This window comes from Octodon degus, unplaced genomic scaffold (assembly GCF_000260255.1).
Source record: "Octodon degus isolate 3935 unplaced genomic scaffold, OctDeg1.0 scaffold00046, whole genome shotgun sequence".
NCBI lineage: Eukaryota > Metazoa > Chordata > Mammalia > Rodentia > Octodontidae > Octodon > Octodon degus.
The window spans coordinates 9,550,646-9,572,656 of record NW_004524622.1 but is presented as its reverse complement, the minus strand read 5'-3'; the positions used below and the strand labels follow the sequence as shown (position 1 = coordinate 9,572,656).

The following is a 22,011-nucleotide window of genomic DNA, read 5'->3' as shown; positions in this document are numbered from 1 at the left end:
TAAAAATATGTGCAAAAACTGACACTAAGGAAGTGAACTGGGAGGCTGGGAACAGGAGTAGCAGGAAGGCTTCACAGGAGACCCTTTTTACCATGTGAATATTAATCTATATGTTCACATGAAGTATGTAAATATAACCAATCTAGCTGCTACATCAGCCTGAAATTTGTCCCTCATTTATCACATGGACTATGGCAATAACAGTCCAAAATCTTAAAAATTTGTTCAGCTCCTACCTGTTCACATTTATTTCAGCCATTTATCCACCTAAGCCTTCAAGGAGATATTTTTTTAAAAAAACAAAGGTAATGGAGCTACAGCCCTAAACAAATCTTAGTACTGACTACTGATGCAAAATTTTTCAAACTGTTGTAGAAGTTAGATCAAAAGCACAGAAATATTTTGGGGGTCATCTTAAAATAAGATAGCACAAACTGTGACATGAACATATATTGGAATCATAAATAAGATTTCATTGACATTTATTATCCAAAAAACACTAATCTGTGGGACAAAGTCCAGGATTCTTCCTCATCTGACATCTGCCTACTCTAGCATATACGTCTTACTTCTAGTTAGGAATGATTTGCTTTTGCATTCTGCTTAGATTGCAGTGTTTTCCTCTTAAATTATGAATTTTTTGAGAAGAAAAACATAAATACTTCTCTTTGTGACTAAAGAATCTGTAAAAAACAAATACTATGTCCCACTAAGAAAAACCTCACTTAATCTCTCCAACTATTTGTAATCAATTTCTTGTTAGCCTAAAAAGACTGTCCCATTGCATTTTCATCCATTCCCATGAACATTCCCAAGAATATTTTGGAGAAATGTCAGAAGAGTAAGTTCTTTCCCAGTTCCTCAACATAAATATGTATCTTTCTATTTGCTTCAATGTATGTATGAAGTCCTTTTCATTTCATAGTTGGCTGTAAAAAAATACTAATATATGAAAATGACAAATTAAATCCATATTGGTACTCAACCAAAATAATTGAGTTACTAGACTTTTGTTTGGGGTCACTAGCAGAATTGTGGAATGTTGGTATCGAAAAGAGGCCTTTGATGTAGAAAAAGAGTTGCTTGTGTTGTTCAAGTGGCTGAAGTAGGAGCTTCTTGGAAGACATTTCATATTTTTAGATTCACCACTTTTTGAGACAGTGCCTTGTCATGCAGTTCACCTTAAAGTTCAGCTCACTGTGTAGCTCAGGGTGGCCTCACTCACAGCAATCCTCCTGCCTCAGTCTCCCAGTTGTTGGGATTTTAGGATGCACTGGCAGGAGTCATCTCTTTTCTCCCCTACATATAATATAAAGTGTAACCCAGTCTTGCTTTTTGCTGTCTCATAGTCATTCACTATAGTGAGATCATTTTATGAAATAAATGTAGGAAAGTTATTCTAGCAAAAATAAGATAAAATGTATTTCTTTATAAAGGGATGATTTACATATTTAACATACATACTTTGAACATCTGAAAATATGTATACACTAAACATGGAGAACTTTGTACAATTAGAAATATTGTGGGGCCAGAGAGATGGCTTAGTGAATAAGCATTTCCCTGGCAAGCGCAAGGGCCTGAGTTCAATTCCCGGTTCTGCCAAAAAAAGAAAAAAGAAATGTTGTATAGTAGAAAATATTAGAACTTTGAGCTTTTGATTATTTGATTTGTATTCTTTCTTTGAGGTTAGTAGCAACAATTAAGGCAGTAAACTTCTACAGGCTATTGAGTAGCAAAATCCTTTGTCTCTGTTAAGATTTATTACTGATATATTTGCAGCTTTTCCACAATTCTTAGATTATTCAGTTTTTCATATTCAAACTTTGCAACATGGATTGTGTTTACTGATTTTATTTATTTTTACAAACTGAAATGTGACAATTTGTTTTATTCTAGGTTTTGGGCGAAAAGATGTAGTTGAATATTTACTTCAGAATGGTGCAAATGTCCAAGCACGAGATGATGGGGGGCTTATTCCTCTTCATAATGCATGTTCTTTTGGTCATGCTGAAGTAGTCAATCTTCTTTTACAACATGGTGCAGACCCAAATGCTCGAGATAATTGGAATTATACACCTCTCCATGAAGCTGCAATAAAAGGGAAGATTGATGTTTGCATTGGTAAGACTTTTTTTTTCTCCAAAATTTGCCATTAATTGTAACTATTTTGATTCTAAATTGAATTAATTTGTTAATAGCAAATTCTGCCTGACTGAATTTAAATGTTTAAGAACACTTCAAATGTAATCTAACCACTATGTCTTTGTGTGTGTAGTATTTAAATTTTTTTGGAGAATAGAGTTTAAAAGTTTCTATTCTCTAGAATATTACATTCTTTTGAAGGATAATATACACAAAAAACCAAGGAAGAACGTGATAGAAATTAACATTGAGTGTTAGAGGATTGTAGGGATCTGTTGGTCTCAGTGTGATCAGTTCTGCCTGGTGAGAAATGGGGCAGGAATGAGAAGAAAACAAGGAGACAAAAGCTGGGCTAGGCAGTGGCTGGTTTGCCTGGTTGGCAAAAGGAACCCAACCCACAAAATCTTTGGAAAGTTAGTAACACATGACACAAGGTTGCCTAGCAACTATTGGCCGACCTTAACCAGACAGGATGTTTATCTCAGGACTGAGGTAGCTTGTTTGCTTTAGGCACTGAGGCCTAGTCCTGCCTATGCACCTTTGATTTTCCAGCTCCCAACAGAGGATATTGATTAGTGCAGAGACTTGGCAGAATTCAAATCTGAAGGCTTATAGGACATGGTAGCATGTACCTGAAATTCCAGCACTGGGGAGGCTGATGAAGGAGGATTACTCCAAGTTTGAGGCCAGCCTGGATTACAGAGTGAGTTCAAGGCCAGCCTGAATTGCAGTAAAACCCTATCTCAAAGACAAACCCTCAGTGTGTAAATTAAAAGAAAAACAAAAACCACAAACCCTCAAGGCCCAACTTGCTGCAGTTTTTCTAGTCTTTCAAACAAAAGAAACGTTTTAAAAGTGGATAGGGATTTCTTTATAAAAAGCCTTGAATTTTAGGTTGATATGCTACATAGGACCTTGATATGCTATGTAGGCAGTATAATACTGAAACTTATTTGAAGAGAGGAATAGCTTCATGAGAGTAGTATATTTTAGAGTAATCTGGTAGAAGTCTGGATAAGATGGGCCACATCAGGGAAACTACTTACAAAGCTATAAAATAACCCAAATGAGAAATAAGGATAACCTGAGGTTGTTAGAGCTTTAAAATGGTAAGAGAAATAAAGCATTTAGTGGAAAAATGTAATTTAAAAATACTTGAGCTTAACAAGAGAGGATTTTTTTTTAACAGGTAAACACTGACAAATTGTATATGAGAAGACAGAGTTTTTATTAACTTAGTATTTACTTTGCTGAGCTAAACAGAATCAGGGATTTTTGAACTCAGTATTGTCTTAACTCTATTTTTCACCTGATGTACAACAGAAAAATTGAAATCCTTGAAGGTAGAAAGTAAGGATTGAGAACTGAGAAAAGGCCAAGGACTCTACCAGGCTTAAATCAGCTACCTTCTCCCCAGGTCCCAATTCAGTATTTATATTAAAGTTACCACCTTAGTTATTTAAAAAATACAAAATGTATTCCCTAGTTACTGCTGCCAAATGCTCTTTTTCTATGTGTTATTCTGCCCATCCTTGGTGTATCAAGAGTCTCAGACAGATAGTTTTAATAATATGATAATTTTAATATGATGTAGTTTTCTAAATACTGCTACAGACCTACGCCATCCACTATAGTAGCTAAAGATATGCAGTGTGACTAGACTGAATTAAAGTGTTATAAGGGGAAAATTCATAACCTATTTCAATGACATGCAGAAAAGAGAATGAGAACCAACTTAATATTTTATATTGATTAAAATGTGAATTTATTGTTTTTTTGATATTTTGGATTCAATAAAATATGTTACAATTAAACTATTCCTTTTTAACGTATCTACTGATTTTTTGTTTTTTCCAGAACCGGGGATTAAACTCAGACCCTTGCGCTTGCCAGGCAAGCACTTATTCTACTGAGCCATCTCCTCGGCCCCATTAATGTATCTACTAACAAATTTTAAATTACAAATATGACTATGGCTTACATTTTATTTCTGTTGAACAGCATATTATAGATAGAAATAGAATAAGAGCTGAGCATCCTTTATATATTTGCCTGTTTTTCTAAAGCTTCTTATTCATGACTAGAATATGCTATATGTCTTTATGAAATAGATATAGAGCATAATAAAGGCTTCCCCTTTTGTGTGCCTTGGTTTACAGTGTACCAATTTGAGGATTTTTTTGTATTGTTTTTGATTTTGAGGAGGAAATGGTTAGCTGGGTGTGGTGCATGTACCTATAATCCCAACACTCTGAGAGGCTAGAGAAAGAGAATCATAAATTGGAGACCAGCCTGGGTAGTTTAGCCAATTGGCAAGACCCTATCTTGAAATAAAAGATAAAAAGGACTAGAGATGTAGCTAAGAGTAAAGGCCCTGGAGTCAGTCCCTGGGTTCAATGCCCAATACTACAAAAGGAAATGAGGGAAGAAAGAAGGGGAGAAATAGCTTATGTGGCTCACAATTTAGAGATTTCATTCCATGATCCACTGACAGCATGCAAAAAGGGTGTGGTGAAGCAAAGCTGCTTATTGTAGCTCAGAAGCTGAGTATGAAAAGAGCACCAGAGAGGAAGGAATGAGGGTCCAGATGGACCTCTAAACCCCACCTCGCTGACATACACAGAAGAGTACTTTACTGATCTCCTGGGTGGCTCCCAAGCCATTTAAACATTTTTGATTTGGGGGTTTGTTAACCCTAGAGAGAGCGTTTAATTTTAACTCAAAATTCAATGTGTTTAACCTCGTGTACTAACTACTCAACTGTTAATTCCTATCTGTATATCTCTAGTTAAAGTTTTTTTTTCTTAAGAAAAGATGTCCTTGTAAGGAATAATTTGTTGGTTTCAGTGAATACCTACTCTGCTCAGGCTATTCTATTTTGCTGTTAAAGTGCAGTGCCTTATGGTGTCACAAATGGACATATCTGAACAACTACCTGCTGCCAGTTACTCAGTTTTCTGATGAATAGGGTGATGATTGATGGTTTTATAAGACTTTTTAATCCTATAAATCTCTGTTCCTGGGCTTTCTAGGGTTGTAGACACTTTATTTCTATTAGAATAGAACAGTCTGTCTTGTATGGCCATTGTTCCTTTAGAATAAGAAAAGCTTTCAGGCAAACTTGGCCTTTTGTAATGTATTTTGTATCTGTCTTCAGTCCCTTGTCACTAGCTATTTAAATAACAGGAAAATCTCACATTGAATTGAAAATCTTATTAAATGTGCTTTTAGTACATTAAATCATAGAACATTTTATACATTCTTAAATTTAAAATAACATTTACTTTACTATTAGGCTATAAAAGTCTTTTTTTTTTTTTTTTTTGGGGGAACCGGGTATTGAACTCAGGCCCTTTTGCTTGCGAGGGAAGCGCTTATTCCACTGAGCCATCTCCCTGGCCCCTGAAGGTCTTTAAATAACTTCTTGACCGGAACTTTTAAGAAAATGATTTACCACAATCATGTTGTCTTCATAACCATTGTAAAAAGTGTATTGTTATTTTGCAGTGCTCTTACAACATGGAGCAGAGCCAGCCATCCGGAATACAGATGGAAGGACAGCATTGGATTTAGCAGACCCATCTGCCAAAGCAGTGCTGACTGGTAAGTCTGTATGACCTCTTTGATATTTCCACGAAGAATATAAAGAACAGTCTTTGTAGATAGGCTGTCTGCCTCCTGGAGTTAGTGACTTCAATTAGAGTTTTTAAATAGTATCAATTCAGTTGCTTTTGTTTTCTACATCTAGACAGTTGATATTTGATGCTTCTTTTAAAAAGGTACAACTCTAGGGGCCGGGGAAATGGCTGAGTGGAATAAGCATTTCCCTGGCAAGCTCAAGGGCCTGAGTTGAATCCCCGATTCCGCCAAAAGAAAAAAAAAAAGGTACAACTTTAAAAAAAGATAAAACTTTCTTTTCAAGTTCATCTTTAATTTTGTCATTGTTGCCTTGTTTAGGGCAGAGCATGATAGATAATTGTGTGTGCTATCATATATTGAGGATATTTTACAATTTCCCTAAATTTTTCAGATAGCTTAAGTCTATTTCTATAAGCATAACTTTTAAAATAATTTGTAATATAAGCAGTAATCATTCTTTTCAGTGATCATCTTTAAAACAGTGAAATCTGGGCCCACGAGATAGCTGGGTTTTTATCCCTGACACCACATGCCATGCTGGCCCCACCCCTGGCATACTGAGCCAGCCACCAAGACTGGAGTTGGTGGCACATGTCTGTAATCCCAGTGTAGGGGAGGCTAAAAACAGGAGGGTTACTACAAGTCCAAGATGGATAGTGAGACCCTGTACTTATATGTTAGAACAGAAAAAAAAGTGAAATCTGATGTACTTATTCTAATACCATGAATAATGGTAGTTATTGCCATAATATATTCATGCCTTTGTAATCTATTACTGTGTAAAGCTCTAAAATTTAGACTACCAAGCTTTTTAAAATTGTACTGGGCCAAGGAAAACACAGCATAAATGCCTGCCTGGGAAGCACAAGGAAGGTTCCAAATTCAATCACTAATACCAAAAAGAAAATTAAAATTGTATGTACTTCATGTGTTTTTTCCACTGTCAGTGTGCCTTCTGTTTAAGCAATTCACTTATTAAATTACTAGCTACTATGTAATGACCAGTAGACTCAAGGTCTAATCTGAAAAGGAAAATCCAGCTGGATATGGTACCTTGATCTAATTTCAGCCACCCTCTTGCGTCCTGAGGCAAGAAGATCTTAAATATCAGTCCAGCCTGGGAAACTTAGCAAGACTCTTGTTTCAGAATTAAAACAAAAAAAGCTCAATAGTAAGACAGTGCCTAGCATAAGAGAGACCTTTGGTCCAATTACCAGTTCCACCAGAAGAAACAAGCAAACTAAAAAAAAAAAACAAAAACAACAAACCTCAGTTCCTTGAAAGGTGAAAGCCTAAGGAGTTCTGCTGTCTACCTTTGTGCTTGGACTTTAGACTTTGCAAAGATTATAGTAGCATTGCTGAGGCAGTTAAGACTAGTCTCTGAAAAGGCTTTTGGATCTATGAGCTACTATTACAACTGTCAGTTAATTCAGTGGTTGTTCCCACTTTCACTATTCTAAGCTATTCCATACTTACACCTTTTTAAGAAGTCGTGGGGTACGAAGTGTCAGCAATCACACAGTTCATACAGTTCAAATTATAGGTAGCAATTTGGCTGTTTTTTTATCAAATCTTTGTTAATTTAAAACTTTTTGGAGATTCTGTCTTGGCAATGTAGAGGAAACAGCATTCCTGTTATTCTAAGGCACTCATACAGGTTAAGTTTTGTGACTATTCAGGGAAGTAGCAAAACCCTCCTCACAGGAATATAACGTAAGGAAACAGCTGAAATACTGAAATAAGGGAAGCTACCAAGAGATTCTACCTCAGCTCAGATCTGTAGAAGGCCCAAAATACTCCAAGTGTAGAAACCTCTGGAGGTGAAAGCCAGCTTAGTGTTTGCATTAGCCACCACAAACTGCAGGACAGACCTGTCCTAGTAGCAGTCCTGTGGGATGCAGGGACCCAGAAACTGACATATTAATGCCAGAGAGGATATCCCTGATCCCAGGTGGGATGAAGAGCTTCAGAGAAGTGGAGAAAAGCAGAGTGAAGTAGGCAGAACTAAAAATCAGTCACTGACTCAGACATCCCAGACTCAAGCTTGCATCTCCAAAGGTGTGAAGTGACTGTGACCTAAAGAGAGACTCTAGGGACTTAGGCAGAGACAGATGTGCTAAAGACAGGGGATGTGGAGAGTTTACATCACTCCTGGCTCTGACTTTTGAGCAAGGCACCTGGCATATGCAAGTATTGGAGTTGAACAAAGAACTCCAAAATGGAGTTCATGACCCCTGGATGCTTCTGAGATCATGGGCAGGAGCAAGATGGGGAGCTGAGTGTGCCACTGATTGGAGAGAAAGAAAGAGTAGAAGCTTGTATAAAGGCTGTGGCAGGCACATAGCCTGGGAGCCCTAGAGAGGAAACTTTCTGTGGAGATGTGGTGGAAATACAGGCAGAAACTCTAACCTTGAGACAACAGAGAGAGTGGCTCCAACTCTACTTCATGGTTCCTGAGAACACTAGAGATTGTTTAGTATGGTTGGTGGTCTGAACACAGCAACAATGACAGACTGCTCAGAGATAATTTATGATCCCCAGTTGAAAAAGTAAAAAAAGAGTTTTTTTCTTTTTCTTTTTTTTTTTTTTTGGCTTCTCTTTTCTAGCTTTCACTCTTCCTAACTCTCAGCTTGTTCTCATTGTTCATCATTGCTATTCCTATGTCTTCCTGAGGTTTTTTTTTTGTTTTTGTTTTTGTTTTTTTTTTTTTTTTGCAGAACCGGGGATAGAACTCAGGCACTTGTGCTTGCCAGGGAAGCGTTCATTCCACTGAGCCATCTCCCGGCTCCTCTTCCTGAGTTATTGAAAGAGTTGAAAACTTTTAAAACAAATTTGGTATTATAAGTTGATACATGATTAGCTCTTTGTGGATTGTTTTGTTTTGTTGGTATCAGCAATTGTACTCTGGACCTTGCATATCTCAGGCAGACACTTGTGCCATTGAACTATATCCCCAGCCCCTGATTGGCTCTTTGGGCATTAATATTATTGGCATTTCTCTCTTGACAGTGCAGAGGTAGGAACTGATCCTAGTAATCTGAAATAAGTAAAGTTGGTACCTTCACACTGAATCATCCCAAAGCCAAGGGTACATCACAGGGCGAAATCCATTAAACATATCTCATCTATGGTGTGGAGCTTTCTACCCCAAATTATCTACAGTCTTCACTGAAAAACACAATGATCATGAGAAAACAGTAACAGGACTCCCAAATCTAATCTCACAGAAGTAGATGAATTTCTAGGCAAAAAACCCGTAAGACTAATACTTGAAATAGTAGAAAAAAATCAAGACATAAAGAGCTGAATGAATAGATAACTAAAATAATCAGGAAGCTTAAAGAATATACAAATAAGCAGCTGAATGAAGTAAGAAAGGCAATGCAGGATATGAAAGAGCACACAAGTAGCAAATTAGAGGTTAGGCGGGGTGGGAGGAGATAGCTTAGCAGGGTAAGTGCCTACCTGGCAAGTGCCAAGATCCTGAGTTGGATCCCTGGTATAAGAAAAGAAAAAAAGAGGTAATGAAAAGAAATTAAGCAGAAGTCCTAGAAATAAACTTAATCAGAAAGCAAGTAGGCAAGATCAGTCACAAAATATCAGGACTTGAGGACAAGATTGACATGCTAGAACATTACTCAGTAGTAATTAGAATAGAGGCAGTCAAAAGATTATCCAAGAGCTCTTAGATGCGTCTAAAAGAATAAACTTATGGATCATTGGACTTGAGGGAAGGGCATAAGTGGAGACTAATAGTACAAAAAGTTTGTTCACTGAAATTATGGCAGGAAATTTCCCAAGTCGAGGCAGTGAGATGGATACTGTTATGGTTTAGATCTAGAATTTTCCCCCAAATTCTCATGTGAGGAAGGGAGTTGAATCATGGGTACACTATACTCATTAGTGGTTCATCCATTGATCAGTTCAATAGCTAAATGTGCTTTTAGCAAGTGAGGCCTGGTTGGAGATGGGTCACTGTTTGGCCTGGAAAGAGGTATTCAGGTCCCCAGTTCCTCCGTTTGCCCTGTGCTTCCTGACTGCCATGGCGTGAGGATCTTTCCTTCTTCCATGCCCCTCTACTATCCTATTACTGCTTTGGAGCTCTCTAAACACGGACTAGAATTGTGAACCAAAATCTGCTCTTCAAATTATGGGTTTTAGGTTTTGAGTTCAGTGGCAGGAAAATCACTGAGACAGATATCCACAGAAGTATGTTTTTAGAATCTCAAAACAGGCACAACACTTTATAATAAAAATTCCAAAAAATCAAAAGAGCACACTAAAAGCTGTTAGAGAAGTGGGCCAGGTTACCTTTGAGGATAGAGCTCATCAGAATAAGAGCAGATTTTGCAACACAAACTTTAAAAGCCAGGAGAGTTTAAAAGTTTTTCAGGACCTAAAAAAAAGTATTTGCTAACCTAGATTACTGTGCTGTAAAATTGTCCTTCAAAATTGACACAGCGGTACAGACCTTTCATGATAAACTAAAGAAATTCATGGCCACTAAACTAATACTGTAGAAAGTACTTACAGAGCCAAATGTGGTGGGGCATGCCTATAATCTCAGCACTTGGGTGGTTGAGACTGGAGGATTGCCACAAGTCCAAGGGCAACCTGGGCTACATAGTGAATTCAAGGCCAGTCTGAACTACAGAACAAGACCCTGTCTCAAACAAAACAAAAATAAGAATCCAAAACAAAAAAGAAGGGCAACAAAATCCAAGAACCAAAACAGAAGAATAAATTTCATTGGGGGGGGGGGATTAAATAAATAAATAAATAAATTTCACTGTGAAAGTAAACAAAGGAATCAAGCACTAGAAAAATAATACAATGACAAAGAGTTAGTATATTTGTTTCAATAATATAAATGATCTTAACTTGCCAACCAAGAGACATGTTAACCACAAAAATGCACACAGACTGAGAGTGGAAGGATGGATAATAATAGTACTTCCAGCATGTACTAATCCCCCAGTGTAGGTATTGCAAACATACACTGATTTTAAAAAAAACAGGAAAAACTTAAAGGGAAAAAATAAAATTCTCATAAGATAGTTTTGTATTCATTTATGTTATTGGCATAAAGAATTTATAATTAATCTTTTTTATATTTGTGCATATTTAAAATAGCATTAACTAAAAGTTTTTTGTTTTTGTTTTTTTTGAGACAGGATCTCACTCAGGTTGCCTTCAACTCACTAACATAGCCAAGGCTGGCTTCAAACAGAGTAATCCTCCTGCCTTAGCCTCTTGAGTACTCTGATTATTGGTATGCACTAGCACACCTGGCTTAAAAGAGTCTTAATGTTGAAAAAATTTTGTGATTCATAATAGTTTTAATGGTCATGTCTAAGTGATGCAGTGGAATTTTTTTCTTAGTATTAGGATATGGGGCTTTGTTTCTTTGGTTTTATTTGTACTATTTTGCTGCCAGGGATTAAAACCTAGGGCTGGGGAAAAAGTTGGGTGGTCTAAGCGCCTGTCTGGCAAGCACAGGGACCCAGATTAGATCCCTGGTACCAAATGCTATGCCTGCCTCAGAATCCCAAGGCATGCCATGTTGGCCCCTGAAACTGGGCATGGTAGTATATGCGTGTAATCCCAGCAGAGGGGAGGCTGAGACAGGAGGATCACTAGGAGTCCAAGCTGCATATAGCAAGACCCTGTACCAAATAAATAACAAAAGATTTTTTTAAAAATTAAAAAAAAAAATGAACCTAGGGCCTCATGTGTTGAGTCTCCATCGAAGTATTAAACTACATCCATAACCTCTTATTTTGGTTTTTAGTGAAATTATGAATAGTTTTTTATTAGTTACTCACTTTAGGAAATTTTAAGAAAAAAGGGAAGAGTTTACCAATAGTCTACCACCCAAGACAGACTTGTTTAATATGTTGGTTTATTTAGTTCCTTCTGGACTTTGTTTTTGTCTGCATATTGCTTTTATATAGTATTAATCTAATACTTCATTATACCCTAACCTGGTAACACATGCCTGTAATCCCAGAATTCTAAGAGATCAAGGCAAGAGGATTGCAAGTTTAAACACAACTTGGGAACTTGGTGAATTGGTGAAATCCTGTATCCAAAAAAGTAAAAAGGGCTGGGGATATAGCTCAGTGTGAAGGCCTTGTATTTAGTCCCTACTACTACCAAAAAACAAAACAAGCACTCCATTAATTAGACTTGAATCATTCTTTTTCCATTTCCATAACAGAAGCATTCTTCACATAAGCACTTTTAGCTTACATATTCTGTTGATTAACCACTTTCCATTTATTAAAAATTTATTCACAGATTTATCTGTATTAAATACTTGTTAAAGATTTAATGCAATTCCCATCAAAATACCATTAGTATACCTTACAAAAAATGTAGAGAACACATTCCTAAAACTCATTTGGAACCAGAAAAGACCTAGAATAGCAAATCCTGGGCAACAGAAAGTAACACAATCCCTGACTTAAAATTATAATACAAAGCTACTGTGATAAAATCAGCATGGTACCAAAAAAAAAAAAGAAGAAGACCTGAGGATCAGTGGAACAGATTAGAAGATGCAGGCACAACTACAAACACACTCAGCCACCTTATCTTTGACAAAGGGGCCAAACATGTTCACTGGAAGATAGTCTCTTTAATAAATGGTGGTAGAAAACTGGCTTTCCACATGCCAGAAACTAAAACTAGACCCATGTTTATCATCATGCACTAAACTAAAGTAAAAATGGATTAAAGATTTAAATATTAAACCAGAAACATTAAATCTACTGGAAGAGAAAGTAGGTAGAAACCTCCAGACATAGGAGTAGACAGAGAGTTCATGAACAAAACCCAAACTGCATGGGATATACTTAAAAGAATTAACTGGGATCTCACACTATTAAAGTTTTTGCACATCAAAAGAAATCATCGGACCAGCCAGATAGCTCAGCAGACTAAAGTGTCTGCTTAGGCAGAGCACAGCAGCCAGGGTTTGAGCCCCTGTCATGCTGTGCCGGCCCAGCCCTCAGGGTACGTTGAGATGGCGATTGATATTGGGTGTGGTGATGCCTGCTTGTAATCCCAGTGCTTGGGAGGCTGAAAACAGGTGGATCACTATGAGTCTGATCTATGTAGTAGAACCCTGTAGACCCTGTACTAAATAAAAAAAAAAAGTTGTATGCTGTCACATATATCTTCTGCTTTGAATAATCACTAGGAAGAAGACAGTACACAGTGCATCAACTCTTATAACTGTCCTCATAGCTTGTTTGAAACTCAGTTTCATTGTTATATGTTTAAAGGGAAAGAACAACTGGGATGAGGGAAAGGAAAAAAGGAAGGGAAATACAAGGTATCTAAGATAATTCACCATTTATTTCTAGTAATTTATTGGAAGGAGCAGTTAATCTTTAGTTTTTTAGGGTTTTTATTTCTAGGTTTTCTTTTTATTGGTATTCACTTCAGTAACTTGAATCCACAGATATAAGCAGTATATGACCAGAGTTACAAGTAGACACAGATTACACCTGCAAGTTTCTGTTCACAAAGGTCACATGTGCTGGTACATGAATTAGAAGTATGCATCAAGATTATGGCCAGACTGTTTTCAAAAGGCAAATATATACAATTACATATTGAAAATATGAAGAGATGGTCTACACACTTTAAAAAATCAAATGTTGCTTATAATGAAGAGATGTATCACAGCTCTAGGATTCAAGTGACAAGCAGTAAGATCCTCAGAAATTAATACTGGTCAAAGAGAACGGGAATATTTTTACATTTCACTGAAAATACACTGACTACTAGAATACAAAACCTAGCAGGAACTGAAGGAAAAAAAATTACAAAATCTAAAGCCAGTTACTTAATATTTCTTATTACCTAAACAACAGCATGACTTTCAAAGAAAACTGCACCATGATTAAAACTGTCAAGCAATCTCACATAAAGTTCTCTAAAAAATTACTTAGTTTGTTGATCTTGCATTGTTACATCTGATAATCTGAGCAACTTTGTTGAAGGTAACAAAATAACAGCGGTTGTTAATTTTGTATCATTCTATTTTGAAATCATGTATTTTTACTATTACTGTGTTTTTTTTGTTCTTTATTTGGTTTTTTCCTTCTAAAAATAAAAATAAGAGGCCAGGGAGATGGCTCAGTGGAGTAAGCGCTTCCCTGGCAAGTGCAAGGACCTGAGTTCAATCCCCGGTTCCACCAAAAAAAAAAAAAGTAAATGCCTGTTAAGTATCGTTTACCTGGCATCTTTTTGCATAAAATGCCATTGAGTTTGTTTTGTTTTAATTTCTGCTCATTTCTTGATTCACAGGTGAATACAAGAAAGATGAACTCTTGGAAAGTGCCAGGTGTGTACTAATGGTATAATTGTACTGTGAAAGCATGGCCATTAAAATACTTTTTACAATAAGTATAAGCTAGGTGTGGTGGCATGAGCCTATAATCTCAGCATTTGAAAGGCTGAGGCAAAAAGATTACCAACTGTTCAAGGCCCGCTTGGTCAACAGTGTGAGTTCAGCCTGAACTATAAAGAAAGACTATCTTTCAAAACACACACCTACTCCAAAATAAAACCCAATAAGTATAAAAGTGAATGTGGGGCCAGCCTGATAGCTCAGTGGACTAAAGCGCCTGCTTAGGCAGAGCACAGTGGCTAGGGTTTGATCCTGGGTGTGCTGTGCCAGCCCTGCCCCCGGGGCACAGCACTTGGGAAGCTGAAAACAGGAGGGTCACTAAGAGTCCAATCTATGTAGTAAGACCCTGTAGACCCTGTCCTAAATACAGGAAAAAAAAAAAAGTGAATGAATCTGTCTTAATGGAGGCAGTGTATGTCTCCAGTAGGATATATAATAAAGGATAAAAGTTACTAATACAGCTTTTGCTGTTGTAGGAGTGGCAATGAGGAAAAAATGATGGCGCTACTTACACCATTAAATGTCAACTGCCATGCAAGTGATGGTAGAAAGGTAATATTTTGGGGATAATGTTTGTGTTTTCCTCCTAATAGATGCATTTATTTTACTAAGCTTTATTTGAAAAGAGTTCTTGTGTTTTAAGTAGTAATACAGATGCTTAAAATTAGTAAAAATTTAAAGATCATAGGCATTTAGTTGTATGCATACAGTGTACAATAGTGAATTTAAAACTTTTATGCATTCTTCAGTGTATATTAGATTTTTTAAGGACCAAATTGAAAACTACATGTTAGACAGTGAAGTTATAATTGTATTTTCTGACTCTGTATTTGGGTTTCTTTCTTTTTACACACCTTTGCCATTATGTGAATTTCATTAATTTATGTGATTAATATTTCAGTCAACTCCATTGCATTTGGCAGCAGGATACAACAGAGTAAAGATTGTACAGCTGTTACTGCAGCATGGAGCTGATGTCCATGCTAAAGATAAAGGGTAAGCATTTAAGTGTTACAATTCTAGAAACAAATTAGTAGCCTTGTAAGAAGCGTATTTTTTTTTTTACTACGCAGCATTAACATTCATTCATCTTAATCCTACCACTCATGCATTACACTTGGTAGTGCATAAAAAAATATCTGCTAAATCATGAAGGTGTCTCTAAGAGCCAAGTGATAAATAAGAGTACTACAATAGTTCCCAGAAAGGGGCAGTCAGTGATGAGTGGAATGATTCAGAAATCCTTAAGAATACTTCACCTGGATCATAATAATAGACACCAGTTCTAGAAAGCAAGAAATCACTGCAGGAGAGTTGGTATAAGTGAGGGTGCTGAAGTGGAAGGGGCAGCACATCTTGGCCTCGAACCATTGTTTGGTGGTAGAGCATTTGCCTAGTATCTGGGAGGCACTGGGTTTGATTTCAGCATTACAAAAAGAAAAACTCAGAACAGGTGTGCATTCCGGAGCAGTATAGGGTCAACTGGAGAAGGAGGTCACTAGAGGCAAAAAGAGCAGTTAGGAAAGTCAACATTGTAAGGGTTCACACATATAGCACTTCAATAGTAGAGGCAGAGAAAAACAAAAGTGAAGGTGTAGACGCAACCAATTTTACAATTTAAGAGTAGATGAAATATTTTGCAATTCTGGGCTTAAAAAAAAAGGATTCAAAGAAATCTTTCAACTCCTAAAGCTGAGTGAGACCTAATAATATACATATTGAAGTACAAGAAGGAAAATTGAGAGAAAACATTGAGTTCACTTTTAGAACTCTTCATTTTAAATAGGATAGAAACTCCAGTGATATCTACTAGATAGTCAGGAATGAAATTGGGGCCAAGGCAAATACAGAAAGAACCATGTATTAAAAAATGGTACATGTATAGTAGAAAGTTACTAACCTTGAGCCTCACATTATTTATTTATTTATTCATTTTGGGGGAACCAGGGATTGACCTCATGCCCTTCCGCTTGCCAGGCATGCGCTTATTCTACTGAGCCATCTCCCTGGCCCCAAGATGTATTATTATTATTATTATTATTACTATTATTATTATTATTATTTTTTTTTTTTTTTAATTTTTTTTTTTTTTGTGGAACTGGGGATTGAGCTCAGGCCCTTGTGCTTGCCAGGGAAGCGCTTATTCCATTAAGCCATCTCCCTGGCTATACATTGCATATTGTTGTTTTGGGTTTTTTTTTTTGTTTTTTGGCGGAATCAGGGATTGAACTCAGACCCTTGCGCTTGCCAGGGAAGCACTTATTCCACTAAGCCCTCTCCCCGGCCCCTGAAAGTTACTAACCTTTAAAGACAATACAGAGAAGTACAGAGACTAAATCACAGGTGGTTGTCATTTTTGCAAGAGGCTGTTGTGATAGTGCATGAGGTTATTAAGTGATCCCCAAGTAGAAAGTGAAGCTTAAATGTAGAGGTCAAGATTTTAAGGTCCCACTATCCAGAGGGCTAGGGAGATGGCTCAGTGGAATAAGCACTTTCCTGGCAAGCTCAAGGGCCTGAGTTCCATCCCCGGTTCCACCAAAAAAAAAAAAGAAGGTCCCACTATCCTTCCCTTACAGAAGTTCTTCCATTTCTATTATAAGTGAATAAGTTTTAGTCCTGAGAACTATAGCAGCTTACCTTATAAAATTTCAGAAATGTTCCGTGGAGAAGCCACTGTTTGTCCTGTATCTGGAAAGATGAGCCAAATTAAAGAGGAGAGGAAAATTTATCCTACACCCAGAGAATATGTGTAGAGACATACAGGAACTGTAGACAAATTTACTGCATGTAAGGCCAGAGAAAATCTTTGTGCATGCTGTGCTGTGAAATTAGAACTGTCTCTTGCAGAAAGCAAGGAAGAATAATTAAGAATGTTGTAAGAATGATAACCACATCATATTTGCCTTTTAGAAAAATTTGGCTACAAGTATGTGGATAAATTGGAGTGGGGCTATTTCAGTAGTACAGGAAAGAAGTAATATAGGCCCTTTAGTGGCAGTGGCAGTAGCAGTGTGGAAAAAAGATAGATGCAGGGGGAAAAACCTTAGGAGTTACACTTGACAACTTAAGTGTTCAACTGAATGGAACAAAATTTTTGTACATTGTTTTAAGTCATATAAGGCATTTGCTGTTTAAATTAATTAAACTAAATAATGTTCATTAGTCTGTTTCCCTAGGCCCACAGAGTTTATAATAACACAGGCTTTTTCTCTCCCTCCTCATTGTAGTGATCTGGTGCCATTACACAATGCCTGTTCTTATGGTCATTATGAAGTAACTGAACTTCTGGTCAAGGTTAGTTCTTGTATACCTTTGGTGTTTTTCCTAGAATTGTGTGAAATTATTTAAAGTATATGGTATTTTTGTTTTTTCCTGTGTTGTAAGTGCTTAATAGAGAAAAATATTCATAATCATAAAATATAGGTGATTGACTGATTAGCATCAGACTTCCAGAATTTGAGATACTATGTAGTTTACGTACTTTTTATTTATTTTTTATGTATTTAGTACAGGATCTACAGGGTCTCACTACACAGATTGGACTCTTAGTGATCCTCCTGTTTTCAGCCTCCCAAGCACTGGGATTCCAGGCGCACGCCACCACACTGAGTCTCAGTCCCTGTCTCAGTGCCCCCAGGGCCAGAGCCGGCATGGCATGCCAGAGATCCAACCCTAGTCCCTGTGTCTACCTAGGCAGGTGCTTCAGTCCACTGAGTTATCTGGCCGGCCCTGAGATACCATATAGTTTAAATGTGAAGTAGCATTACAATCATATAAATGACAGATTTGTAATTCTGTAGTTTACAGATAAAGATAAGACAATTTTTATGGAATCCTACAGTGTTAAAACCACCAGTTGGGGCAGAGGAGATAGCTCGGTGATCTAAGCACCTTCCTGACAAGCACGAGGTCTCAAGTTTGATTCCTGGTACCACGTACTCTCCAACCCCAGAACCCTGGTTACATCCTGCTGGCCACTGAAACTCGGTGTGGTGGTATGCCCCGGTAATCCCTGCATTGGGGAAGCTGAGACAGAAGGACCACTATGAGTCTAAGCAGTGTAGCAAAACCCCGTACCAAATAAATAAAAATTTTTAAGAAGATTTTTTTTAAAAAACCCCACCAGTCAAATTTGCAGAATTTGCCCAGTTACACTTGTAGGTTGGAGCAGGCTAACTTGATGATCTTCACTTCATGTGATATGCTGGCAACTGTTGTTTTAACAGACTCAAGGGTGCACGAGACTTCTTATGTTGACCCCTTTTGGTATGAGTGGAAGATACGTAACCCTATGAATTGTATCCAAGGATATTACCCACACAACTTCCTTCCTGTCCCATCTCTGTGTATACATATTCTCTATGTATAATTTATACACATCAAGACTTCCTTTACTCTATGTCCCTTTTGGTACTTTCCTCAGCCCCTGTCCTTGCTTGTTGGGTATATTCCACCATGGGATACATTTTTGTCACAGAAGCAACATTATATTAATGATTAGGATTTAATAGTGTACATTTATAGCAATAATGCTTTTGCTTCTTGAAAAACTGAGTCTTGCATTCAGCAGGACATTTAGAATATTTTTGTGGATGAGAGTGAAAAACATAGTCCGAGCATTCAAAAGGCTGAGGCATGAGTTCAAGGTCAGCCTGAATTATTTTTTAAAGTAATGGTTTTGAATCTTTTTTAAATTTTTTTTATTTTTTTTTTTTTTTGGTAGTTATAAGGTTTTTTTTGTAGTTATAAGGTGTTTTTTTTGTCTTTTTTCTTTTCAAAATTTTATTGATTGATAAACAGCAATGAGACAGTTTCAAATCAAATCGGAAGTACAGTTTCAGCAAATAATACACTGCATATATTCTTCTTCGTGGTTAATTGCTATACAAGATGCGGACTTGAGACCTATTTACAAACACCATTAGAACAAGTCATTCTATTCATTAAGAGAATGCAACTGTGTATCTATCCTAACCACGTTGAATACACAGATACAAAATGGACATTCATCGGTATACCCCATTTTTTCTAAGTTCCATTATTGAATATTATATAGGTGTGTAAACTCAGCAAAATATTCTAAGAGTCCAGTAGCCCATAATAGCATTGGGTCTTCTGTTTAACTGGCAATGTCAGAAATTATTGACCTTTGAATCTTTTTTTTAAAAATTTATTTATTTTATTTATTTATTTGTGTGTGTGTGTGGCCAGCTCAGCCCACCTGGGGGCGGGGCTGACTGACATGTGGTGCTGGGGGATTGAACCGCGGTCCCTGTGCTTTGCTAAACTTGTTTTAAGTAGATGCTTTAGACCACTGAGCCATCTCACCAGCCCAGATCCTGTCTCAAAAAAGGAGAGAACCCACTTGGGTCCCCTTCTATCCCTCTCTCAGACAGAAGCTTTATTTTCCCTGATACATTCTTCTCTTTAAGAGAGAGAGAGAGGGGCCGGGGAGATGGCTCAGTGGAATAAGCGCTTCCCTGGCAAGTGCAAGGACCTGAGTTCAATCCCCGGTTCCACCAAAAAAAGAGAGCGAGACAGGGAGGGAGGGGAGGAGGGAGGGGAGGGAAGAAATGTCAGACAGGTGTACAGGCACTTGAAACTACATGATACTTGAGCTGGGAAGTAGCTCAGTGGTAGAGCCCTTGCCCAGAACCACAAAACAGAATGGAAAGCTGACTTAGAGGCCATACTTAGAAAGGATGTTAGCTGGGGTTAGTATACAGGCAGTTACCAGAGTAGCAATGTCAGGAAAGCCAGGAGAAGGCAACTAGATAGGAATTTGGAATCCATGGAGAGGTCCTGGATAACACCAAGGTGGCAACCCTTGCTGAAGAGTCTAGGTAGAAGAAACTCATCTAGCAGCAAATATTCAGTGACCATTTTTCATGACCAGAGCACAGGACTTAGGGAGTGATAGCACCAACATATGATTCCCAGGTCATATAGTGAAGTATGATAAGTAGTCACATCACAATTTATACTTCACAATGCAATAATGGGCAATTTAAAAGCTCTAGACTTGCTTCAAACCTGCAGCAAACATGTACCAAAGAAGACAAATGCAAGTTAAAAGTACATATTTTAACTTAATGTAACAGTGAGCTTTGTAATATCAGGAATTATCTGGTAACTATGAAAGCCATATTAGCCAAGAATTGGCTCCCCATCCTTGAAAATACTAAAAGGAAAAAAAAAAAAAAAAAAAAAAAAAAAGGGGCCGGGGAGATGGCTCAGTGGAATAAGCGCTTCCCTGGCAAGCTCAAGGGCCTGAGTTCAATCCCTGGTTCCGGAAAAAAAAAAAAGAAAATACTAAAAGGGCAAGTACCAGCGCCTGCCTGGTAGGGTATGTGGCTCAGTGGCAGACTGATGACCTACCATGTGTGAGGCTATAGGCTCAATCCCTGGTAGCAGACCTAAAAAGAGCAAATAGCTGGTTTGTATTGAGTTGGTTATGCTATGAAAGGGATTTTGTGGTTGACAGGAGGTTGAACTAGTGTAACTTCAATAGTTCATTTAACTCCAATACTTGCAAATGACATAATTTTTAAAAGTCTGACAACACCGTGTTAGCAGGTGTTAGCTAGAACTCAAATATTGCTGGTGTCAGTATAGAATAGTAGAGCCACTCTAGAAAATGGTCTGGCAGTTTCTAATAAAATTAAATATTAGCTATGCTAACATATAGGACATAAAGAGATTTAAGGATATTCATAATAGTGCTGGGAGATAGCTCAACAGCCTAAGCCTGCCTGGCAAGTGCAAGAACCTGGGTTTGATCCCCAGTAATGCATGCCATGCCAGCCATCAAAACTGGGTGTGGTGGTGCATGCCTGTGATCCCAGTTCTGGGGAGCCTGAGACAGGAGGATCACTACAAGTCCCAAGCTGTGTAGCAAGATCCTGTACCAAATGAATAAAAAGATTAGGTTGCTGCAAAACCAGGATGGAGGGAGAAAGTAGAGTTCTAACCATGCTGGACAGGTACATGGATGTGTATGTCTCACCAAGGATGGCTTTGTGTTCTCACAGATAAATGAGGTCATGTCAGCAGTTCTCTCTGCAAGGATCTGGCTTGACGCACAGTTCTATAAATGCGTGTTTGTCTTGTCTTTTTATTAAGTATTGATATAATTGTAATAAATATTTTCAGATTGCCTACTGACCTTTCATCCTTATATGGTTAAATCACAGAAACTGAACCTCAAGAAGATAAAAGGCTATGTATTCAGTAAAAAATAAATAAAAGATTAAAAAGGTATATTCATAATAGTTAACTAGAAATATAGCTGGGGGATATAGTTCATTGTTAGATCTCTTGCCTAGCATACACAAAGCCTTGGGTCTCACCACAGCCATACACATACAACTAGAAATTGGCCAACTGTCCATTAAAAGATGATTGCTAGTAAATTGTGATATATCAATACCATAAAATGTTCCTCAGCAATGAAAATGAGGCATTGGTAAAATATAAATAAATCTCAAAAATGTGTGAAAGAAGTTAGATACAAGGGGCCAGGGAGATAACTCAGTGGACTAAAGCCCCTGCTTAGGCGAGCGCAGGGACCATGATTGGATCCCCAGCACCACATGCCACACCAGCCCTGCCCCTAGGGCAGGCTGAGCCGGCCAGAGTCTGGGCGTGTTGGCACATGCCTATAATCCTAGTGCTGGGGAGGCTAAAAGCAGGAGAATCACAAGTCCGAGCTGTGTAGTAAGACCCTGCAACAACTAAATACATTTTTTAAAAAGCATATACAATACTACATTTCATTTTTGTGAAATTCAAGAATATAAATATAT

General features: G+C 37.6%; 1 protein-coding gene across 1 annotated transcript in view; it reads left to right on the top strand.

Annotated features, from left to right (window-relative positions):
• Tnks2 (tankyrase 2) overlaps positions 1 to 22,011 on the top strand; it is an 81,492-nt gene that overhangs the window by 10,424 nt on the left and 49,057 nt on the right. Inside the window, exons 2-7 of the mRNA XM_004632061.2 lie at positions 1,900 to 2,124; positions 5,653 to 5,748; positions 14,104 to 14,140; positions 14,683 to 14,758; positions 15,108 to 15,202; positions 17,434 to 17,500. Coding sequence (XP_004632118.1) covers positions 1,900 to 2,124; positions 5,653 to 5,748; positions 14,104 to 14,140; positions 14,683 to 14,758; positions 15,108 to 15,202; positions 17,434 to 17,500 — 596 coding nt within the window. The remainder of the gene's footprint in view (positions 1 to 1,899; positions 2,125 to 5,652; positions 5,749 to 14,103; positions 14,141 to 14,682; positions 14,759 to 15,107; positions 15,203 to 17,433; positions 17,501 to 22,011) is intronic.